The sequence below is a fragment of the Berghia stephanieae genome, chromosome 14 (assembly GCF_034508935.2).
Source record: "Berghia stephanieae isolate SIO BIC M18660-M18661 chromosome 14, UCSD_Bste_1.3, whole genome shotgun sequence".
NCBI classification, from domain to species: Eukaryota; Metazoa; Mollusca; class Gastropoda; order Nudibranchia; family Aeolidiidae; genus Berghia; species Berghia stephanieae.
Genome location: NC_088373.1, coordinates 27,486,008 through 27,496,007, shown reverse-complemented (window position 1 = coordinate 27,496,007; position 10,000 = coordinate 27,486,008). Strand labels below are relative to the sequence as shown.

At 34.8% G+C, this 10,000-nt stretch overlaps 2 protein-coding genes across 5 annotated transcripts in view; one reads left to right on the top strand and one right to left on the bottom strand.

Annotated features, from left to right (window-relative positions):
• LOC144960064 (tubulin-specific chaperone cofactor E-like protein) overlaps window positions 1-1,874 on the bottom strand; it is a 16,247-nt gene extending 14,373 nt beyond the window's left edge. The window contains exons 1-2 of one of the 2 annotated variants that reach the window (XM_078893014.1): window positions 1,502-1,874; window positions 1,016-1,202 (exon numbers count right to left, since the gene is read on the bottom strand). The gene's annotated coding sequence lies outside the window, so the exon portion shown is untranslated. The remainder of the gene's footprint in view (window positions 1-1,015; window positions 1,203-1,501) is intronic. The other variant, XM_078893015.1, reaches the window with a different exon arrangement.
• Window positions 1,875-1,969: 95 nt separating this feature from the next.
• Window positions 1,970-9,507, top strand: LOC144960063 (transcription termination factor 4, mitochondrial-like). 3 transcript variants are annotated; one of them, XM_078893011.1, is made up of 4 exons: window positions 1,970-2,243; window positions 2,966-3,080; window positions 7,371-8,053; window positions 8,635-9,507. In XM_078893011.1, the coding sequence occupies exons 3-4, from the start codon at window positions 7,511-7,513 to the stop codon at window positions 9,487-9,489; spliced, it is 1,398 nt and encodes a 465-aa protein (XP_078749137.1). In that variant the 5' UTR covers window positions 1,970-2,243; window positions 2,966-3,080; window positions 7,371-7,510; the 3' UTR covers window positions 9,490-9,507. The 3 variants fall into 3 exon arrangements, with proteins under 3 accessions (XP_078749137.1, XP_078749138.1, XP_078749139.1); XM_078893012.1 differs by lacking the exon at window positions 2,966-3,080; XM_078893013.1 differs by lacking the exons at window positions 1,970-2,243; window positions 2,966-3,080 and adding an exon at window positions 3,713-3,805.
• The last annotated feature ends 493 nt before the right edge of the window (window positions 9,508-10,000 follow it).

Sequence of the window (10,000 nt, the reverse complement as noted above, 5' to 3'; positions counted from 1 at the left end):
ATATCATCAGCAGCATTACCCCCCCCCCCCCCCCCCAATCCTGGAAGCTTGGGTCAATTCTAGCAGTCTCTCCTATGTAGTGTGTAACGCTGAAGTCCATATTATACAGACGGAGTTTTTGTGTAAAAGCAAAAACATATGTGCAACCATGATTGCTTGTGGACATTCAGAGAGAATTAAGTGAGTACTGTTAATCTCTACGGTCTCCTTAAAGCAGTTACAAACAGCTGGGCAACAAAGCTATTGTTCAAAACTATGAATATGCCTTACTACGAAAAATGGAATTATTTATCACTATTATCTTATTATCTTTAATAAAGGACAGAGAAGAAAGAGGGGTGACCGTATACAGACACGGTACACATAGGCTCTAAAAAAATTAAGTAACCCTACATAAAAATTTACAGTTGGAGGCAAACACATTTTTTTTACAACGCATAACTAAAATTATTCTTTGAAACTTTGTATGAAAATATACATTTTAAATTAATCAAACACTCCAAGACTATTAAAAATTGAATTGATAGGCTATTGATAGGAAGCTCTGTGGATAGAAATTTGATAATTTAGGTGATGATTATTATATTTTTGATTGCTCTGTATTTATACTATTACCTAAGAAGCCCTCGCCATGATGTGTTATGTTATAAACGTAGATCTTCGTGATATGAAATGTTGCATATTCTCTGTGTAACCATACTATCCAATTATTGTAAGCATGACATGAACATTGATTGTGTTGGACCTCCCATAGCCTGAGGTTACATTGCCCATAAAACAAGCAAGCATTCAAGACTCTTGCATTAATATCTCATTGCAGCATTGGTATCACTGGATTTCGTTTGAGATTAGCCGAATGTTTCAAATTAATACAATGAAAGATTTATAAGTGAATGATTCGATCTGACCATGGCTACAACTACAGTGATCATTCTAATTTCTAGATAGTTGATGTCTGCCTCAGAGATGTGAAGTCTCTAATGACAATGACTTTGCAAAATATTTAAAAACAAACCTTTAGATTTTGAATCTGTAAAAGTGGCACCAGTGACAATCAAAATGAAGTATGAGTGGTGCTTGAGTTTGTATTGGGTAGAAGCTGTCTCTTCGTTCCTCTGCCTCTGCACTGGCAGCAGACTGCGTGCATTGAACAGTCAGTCTGCTTTGACAGCCTTAATTTAGGTCAATCGGTTGAGAAAGATCTGGATGAAATAACGATAAGTCGAGCCAAAATTAATGCTTATCGATATCTCAGGTGAATCATTAGTGTAAAGGCCACTCTGGAATTTTGGTGACTGGACAGTGAACAAGAGTTTATTTTTGGAAACAAACTGGAGAAGGCGAAGGCCAAGGGTAAATCGATTCTCACCTGAAGGGAGAGCATCATAAGTCTCATCGATTAGAAGAAATCAAGAGAAAGATGAATTCACTTATTGAAATTACCAATCTAGAAAGTTCAAATATAAAGATAACATCTTAAACGATCGATTGCAAACATTACCTTTGTCAGTTTCTGTTGAATGCCATTTGTTTCAGGGTAAAGTCGTAATCATAATAATAAGCGTCAGCTGGCCGGAAGTGGAAGTTACTTGTTTGTAAACAAAAATCTATTTATAGAGTTAAACAACGAGATTGTTACGTCTTCTTTCATAAAATGACCTCAAAAACTTCGTCCTCTTATGACTTTTGTTTACATCAGTCAAAATTTTATCAACTAAGATTTTGAATCTTTCCACCGATGTCTTGCCTATGCTGTTATGCATCACATCCCATTTCAATTCGATCCAACTCTAAATCGAGCCTACGCACAAATAAGTTTCAATGACGAATTGGATAATAATAACTTGGGGTTGCATTGTTGGGCAAGCAAAGGCGGGGGGGGGGGGGGGGGGGGGGGGGGGGGGGGGGAGAGGTGTGGTGCTTTACGACCTCCACTTACCGAGTAGGACCAGCTATAAATATTCTCTATTCAATGACATCTTACGTCACAAAGAAAACTTTGATGCTTTCTAAGGTGTCACAGTTCACAAATTTACTTTGCAATTTTTTTTTTCAATTTCGACGATTTACCATCACAAATCATGGCATTCATGCGTAACTTTCAAATGAAAACTGGAATCTTTTGTTGGTTTTATTTCCCCATCCATCTCATAGTGTAAAATACAACACGAATATCTAGATCAAAAATGCTTGCTTGCCGATGAATATTGGAGAAATACATCTATTATGCCACGCCTTTGATGGTAGGTAAAAATCAACTAAGCATAAACATTCCATCAACTCAGTGATTAGAAGTCAATGTTACAAATGACAGCCATGAAAGGCATCGGCGACAAAGCCTCTGCAGCATCAGCAGATGAGAATAAAGGGAAGGTTACGGCGGTGTGTAGATGTTTGTGGTGATAATTGTGGCGGTGTAAGGTATTGTAGCGATGTGGTGGTTTTGGCAGGGGTGATGATGTGTTAATAAGTGATGGTTATAGTGTCAGTATTGCTGGTGGTGGTGGCAGTAGTGATGGTGGTGGTGATGATGATGGTGATGATCATGATGATGGCGATGATGATGATGATGATTATTAATATTATGTTGATGAGGATGATAATACTGTAATAATAATAATAATAATAATAATAATAATAATAATAATAATAATAATAATAATAAATAAATAAATAATAATAATAATAATAATAATAATAATAATAATAATAATAATAATAATAATAGTAATGATGATGATGATGATGATGATGATCATCATCATGATGATAATTATAATAATAATAATATAATAATAATAATAATAATAATAATAATAATAATAATAATAATAATAATAATAATAATAATAATAATAATAATAATAATAATAGTAGTAGTAGTAGTAGTAGTAGTATTAGTAGTAGTAACACTTAGGACAAGATGTGACGCCTGTTAAGCGAAAATACATATTTTTTCCGACAGGGACAACGCTGTTAACCGCTGAGTACGGTGAGAGAATGTGAGTCAAGTACCTTTTCCAATGACTCAACTGTGCGCTGCTCAGTCCGGACTCGAACCAGGACCTTCCGACCCAAAGGCGAGTGTAGATTGCATAGTAGTAGTAGTAGTAGTAGTAGTAGTAGTAGTAGTAGTAGTAGTAGTAGTAGTTGTGGTAGTAGTAGTAGTAGTAGTAGTAGTAGTAGTAGTAGTAGTAGTAGTAGTAGTAGTAGTAGTATCGTAGTAGTAGTCGTAGTAGTAGTAGTAGTAGTAGTAGTAGTAGTAGTAGTAGTAGTAGTAGTAGTAGTAGTAGTAGTAGTTGTTGTTGTGGTAGTAGTAGTAGTAGTAGTAGTAGTAGTAGTAGTAGTAGTAGTAATAGTAGTAGTAGTAGTAGTAGTACTCGTAGTAGTAGTAGTAGTAGTAGTAGTAGTAGTAGTAGTAGTAGTAGTAGTAGTAGTAGTAGTAGTAGTAGTAGTAGTAGTAACAGTCTGTTAGTAGTGACAGCAACGATTTTGGCGGCAGTAAAGTAGTAGTTGTAGTAAGTGAAATAATGGGTGGACAATTAACTAACTGAAATGGATAAATTAAAATAAATAAATAAATAAATAAATAAATAAATAAATAAATAAATAAATAAATAAATAAATAAATAGATAAATAAATAAATAAATAAATAAAGCGAAATAATCTTGTACCACTGTCAAAACAAGTCATTCATTCGTCTTAACTTTCACTTTCACTTTCTCTTTGGGAAGAAAATGTACTTTGATCCAAAATCTGTGATTACTAATTATGTTCACTGCATACGATTATAGGCTAATTTTGGTAATATTTTATGTTAGATACGAGCTGCAGAGCTGACTTCACAAAATACCTTTAACAATGTTGAAAATATGGCCACTGTTATAGTTATAGTTATGGTAATGACCGATGGCATCCGAATCCACACTAGGCCTACTAGCTATCTCTAGTCACTACTAGAGTTCGAGGTCGAGCTGCAAGAGCTAGAGAGATAGCTAGAGACTACTTTAACTTTATTGGGCGTTATTTTCCGTCATTTTTAAAAAAAGATTTCCATTATAATTACAACAATGAGCCCATAAGGAATTGGATTATCAGACCTGCAAATGAGTGCACGCCGATAATGACTTGACAGCTGCCTCTCTTAACTCTTACTCATTGACTTCCGTGTATGGTTGATGGAGTTTTGGCTCAATAAAAATCAATCTCATACTCATAAAAAAAGTAAAGGATCGGTGTTCTCAACCCATGTCTGCATCATAATGAAAATTTTTGAAAGGAAGCTTTAAAAAAATAAAAAAACCCATTCTTTAGCAAATCCTTCTACTATTAGTAATCAGTTTAGAATTGTCTGTCAAAGAAAGTAAGAAAGGTCTTGTGATCTGACTAGAGGTTAAGTTGGCCTTATGCAAATAATCCATACAATGGGTACGCTTTTCACTATCACAGCAGTAAGCAGACTAATGTCTAGTACAACTACAGGTGCAAAATACAGAACAAAGAGAGAGAGAGAGAGAGAGAGAGAGAGATGTCAAGTTCAGCTTTTTGGCCTTGTGGTAAGACACACGCTGTGGGACATATAGGTCTCTGGTTCTAACTCCGTTTTGGGCGTTGCAAAAATGAGTTCTTTGAGAAGGTTATTTTCTCGCATTTTTGCACTGCAACCAGGTTTAAAATGAGCGCTAGTCCGCTAACTGCATGGTATCCCCTTTTGCAAACTTTGCACTGGCTTCCCGTCAAAGCACAGATTGAATATACAATTTTGACCAATGTTTTTAAATGCTTAACTGGCCTTGGCCCACACCCCCCTTATCCACTATCTTTCGGACCTGATTAAAAAGAAGTCAAATTCTCACTTCTTAAGGAACTCCAGCGGCACCACATTGTTAATCGTACCAAAGAATTATTCCAAAACTTTCGGTGATCACTCTTTCAAATTTTTTTTCCCCAAAGTCTGGAACGCTCTGCAAACAATGGAAACATTCAAAGCGCATCTTAAAACATTATTATTCGAAAAACACTGATCTTGTAATCTGTGTATGTCACGCTAATTTATACTGTGTTTTATAATTTTATAATTATTCAATGAGTTGAATTTTTATTGTAAAGCTCTTTGAGATGCAATTGCATAGAAAGCGCTATACTAAATGTACATTATTATTATTATTATTATGATTATTATTATTATTATTATTATTATTATTATTATTATTATTATTATTATTATTATTATTATTATTATTATTATTATTATTATTATTATTATAATAATTATTATTATCATTATCTGTCAAAAAAAATATTAAAAAACGATGTTATAACATCTAACAGATGCCCTGCTTTGTCCTACATGTTAATTGTTGCTGTTAGCTTGGAATCCCTTATAAAGCACTTTGAGCAAATTTAGTGGATTGTAAAAGATCATAAAGAAATGAAATGAAAGTCTAAAACTGTTTCAAATTGTAGGTTGTACACAAAGTGTGAAAATAAATATGAAGCTCATATCTAGGTATTTTGTAGATAAAGCAAAAAGTTACAATTTGGATAATAACTTTAAACTTAAGCTTTTATATAGCGCAATATCCACTAAATGTGCTCAAAGCGCTTTACAAGGGGTCCCTGATCAGCAGCAATTTGTAACATATAGAACGAGATGTGATGCTGTTAGGCGATATTACAATTTTTTCGACAGAGACAACGCTGTTAATGGCCAGTTACTCATTTTACACACGAGTATGGTGGGAGAATGTGAGTAAAGAGCCTTTTCCAAGTACTCAACTGTGCACTGAGCAAGGCTCGAACCCAGGAACTTCTAATCCAGAAGCGGGTGTCATACCACTAGACCACATAGCTGCACAAAAAATTACCTATTTTATCTCATTATGGTATTTTGTTAGTTAGAGTGCACAGACTGACAAAAAAAATAAATTTGAAGTTAATGTGCGGCTTTGTGGTCAAGTGGTATAACACTTGCCTTTGGACTAGTGGGTCATGCTCTGGCGAGTCCTCGGAAAATAGCTCTTAACTCACAATCTCTCATCGTACTCAGGTGTAATATGAATACTGGGCTGGTAACAGCCTTGTCTCTGTTGCACTATATTATATGTAATTGAAATTTGCTTACTGGCGCCATTAGGGCAGCGTGGCTCAGCAGTATGGTCTTTGCTTCATACCCGAAAGGTACTGAGGTCAGTTAACACGTTGCGCTGTGTGGCCTTGAGTAAGTCACCTAGCCTTAGCTCGCTTTGCAGCGCTGCACTGCGGCTGTTGCCTTGTTTATTCCAGTCTTCCCTTTGAGTAAATCCTAAAGAAAATGTCCTCTTAGGGATGAATAAAGGGAATTTTATTTTTACACATTTATTTATTTATTTATTTATTTATTTATTTATTTATTTATTTCTGTCACTTAGTAATAGTCCTTTGTGACACTGTAAGTTTTTTTTCTTCTGAAATGGGTAAAAAAATTATTGCATCATCATCATCATCATCATCATCATCATCATCATCATCATCATCATCATCATCATCACCATCGGCATTATTATTATTATTATATTATTATTATTATTATTTTTATTATTTTTATTATTATTTTTATTATTATTATTTGTTTTATTTTTTATTTACTTATTTATTTTAAAATTTAAAAAAATTATTATTCTACCAACGTTTTATCCCCCCCCCCCTTTCCAAAAAAAAAAAAAAAAGAAAAAGAAAAAGAAAAAAATTGGCCACCTGTTTGCTGTTTTTTGTATAACATGATGTGCTTGTTCTTAATGTTAATTAATGATATAAAGGGAGCAAACAAATATAAAAGACAACAGTAGTACTAAACAATGAGTAACAGCCCTTTATTTTCTTCTCTTTCTCAGTCTTTTTATTTAAACCAAACCTGTCCAGACCTAAATTAAATACTAAGCTTGCTAGAAGCTGTGGATGTAAAAAAAAATATTGAACAAAAATGATTATAACAGCTTCTTAAAATAACAACATGCTTAATTCAGAATGTTTTGGGCTGAAAACCCTTCGTCAGCCAGTAACTAAATCAATTTGATTATGTATTAAGTACTTTGTTCTCTTTTGAAGCAGATTTATTTAAATTTATTTATTTTAGCTCAATTCTAGACCAATCTTTTTGTTACAAAGACACTTAAATATTAGGTTCAACTGATTTTGACTGAAATGTGAATTTTTCCTTCATAAAATTATTCTGCAATTTCTTTTGAAATTTAAAGTGAACAAATTTATATTTTGTTAAGGGACCAAGAAATAAAATTTGAACTGTAAAAGTTAAATAGATGGCGCGCATCACTTACAGAATAATATGCAGAAATTGAATTATCTCAATTTTTACTACTTCTTTTCACAGACATTGTCAAGGCTGTTCAAATGGACCACATCCTGTTTTTAGTCACAGAGGGCTTTCAATAGAAACAGCTAAAAGCAGATCCTGTCTGTAAAACGCTGGCAATAACAATATTTGACTGTTTCACAATCCTTAAGTGTCGAATGAGAATGAATACATTACAAAGAGTTAACTTCACGTCGATGTCACATTTTTCATTTCGTCTGAACTCGGGACTGAGATTCAATTATGACAAATTTGTCATCACGCTTACCTCCTCTCCTCGCTTTTATCATACCCATTATGTTTGGTTAGATGTGCAAAACGATTTTGCTGCACCCCAGAAAAAATCAAGGCTGGATCATTTCTATTATGCAGACAACTCTTATTGTGGCACTCACAAAACGCAGAGAAAGTTTGTGAATGGCAACAAGCAAAATTCTAATCGTCTCTTTGCTGTTCCTGCCTCCATAATTCAAGAACAATTACGCAGATCCTATCATCACAGCAGAAATGGAGATATTTTCATGAAAAACTTCAGTTTTGGAATTAGACAGTTCTGGTCGTCTGACAACAACAAGAACAACAACAACAACAGCAGTGAAAGATCAGCAGCCGTGGTGAATTTAGCAAGATATGTCTTAGCTGAGACTGAAAGGGTGGATGTTATGGCAGGGAGTATTCCGCAGTCTCAAGCTGAACGTGTGGTACGTATTTCATGTGAAATCCACTGCCTCACAAATTGGGGTCTTGATAGCTTAGTTGGTAGAGCAGTCGCCTCACATGCAAAGGGACTGAGATTAATCTCGGGTGAAGCCAATATATTTTTCTTGACCCACTTCCCCCCCCCCCCCCCCCCCCCCCTTGTCCACCCAATATTGGTTGGGTAGTTGGGTCGGTTAGATCCGGTGGAGAGTAATTTGTGATAGACTAGCATCCTATCCAAAGGGTAGGAATCAATTGATATTGTCCATTTCATGCTATAGAAACCAGGATAAACTGTGGCTTCAACTTCAAGGGTCTAATAATGGCTCTGAAGGATTACTACCTCAAAATGGCACATTGTCAGATTGTTTTAAATGCTAAGAAAGAATTGAATTTAAAGTAAATCATATGAAACATTGGTTAATTATATATCTTATTATTGAGGTTAACGGTTTCTCATAGAAGAGAAATTAAATGTCAAAATCGAAATAGATAAAATGTTCCTTTAAATTTGTTGAACAGTTTTTTACCCACACATAATTCTCATAATGAATTTGCTACTTTTCCTTTGTCTTCATACCAGATAGAGAACCTCCTATCCCTCAACTTCAGTCCATCGGACATCAAGGCATTGCTGTCCGGGAAACTTTGGCTTCTTCGACAGACGGAGGCAACACTGACCCTGTGTCAACTTCTTTTAGATCATGGACTAACACCTCAATCTATTTGTCAAATTCTGGACAGCGTCCCACTGGCAAATCAAAGTGAAATCCTTACTATTCGAGACAAAATCAATCAAACACTCTTTTTTCTCAGAAATTTTGGATTTTCTGAAAAGGAAATGTTTGCCTTACTGGACAAAGATGCATTTGTTTTGTTCATGGATGAATCATTAATTTTAGCGGCTTTTGATAAAGTCAAATCATTTTTTCCTTCAGCGCTAGCCAAGAAAGTTGTCTGCACATCTCCAAATATTCTGTACAGTGACTGGTCGTCAACTCATGCTAAATTTGATTACTGCGTTTTTATAATGGGATATAATCAATCGGACATAGTCAAATCTCGTTTGTTTTCTCACTCGCTTGATCACATTCAAGATCGGCACATATTTCTTCAAAGAGCTGGCATATTTCAGGTGGTCAACAAAAAACTTCACCCGTCGTTGAATGTAAATCCTCCCTTGAAAAATGTCGTTGACACCCCCGATTCATTGTTTGTCAAACTTATTGACGGCGTTAGTACACAGGACTATCAGGTGTTTAAGAGAATGAGGGATATTGAGAGGGATAATGAGGAAGAAGAAGATGGAGATGATGATGATGTTCATGGCAGTGAAAACTACAATAACTATAAGGGGAAAGCATACTTGGATATTCCAAGAAGATCAAAAAGTCAAAGTGAAAATAGAAAACCACAATTTTTCAAGTTGAATAAATGAATAAATATAACAGTTTGATTCTCTACGTTTTATCAATTTATTTCAAACAAATCGGAATTTGTTATCTAGTACCTAAAAACGGTATTATGTCCACCTCATTGGCCTCATTCACCTGACCGAGGTCGTCGTAGAAGAGACATGAGAGATGATTTTGCATTAAGGGCCCTTCATCCAGGTCTGTCCTCAGCCCTCCTTATTTGTGTTAGACTCTCCATTCTTGTCCATAATAATAATAATAATGCTGAAAACTTATATAGCACCTTAACTCCAAGACACCAGACTCTAAGTGCTTAAATTACAAATTAATTTGGCTGAAACATACTCATTCACGCACACAAGCATACACATACACACACACACACACACACACACACACACACAACACAACTCACAACACAAACCAGACAGACTTATCTTGCTTCTCATACTATCTACTAAAGACGAAACAGATATGTTTTAAGCGAACGTTTAAAAATAGACAAAGATTCTTTTTCACAAATGCCCCCAAACA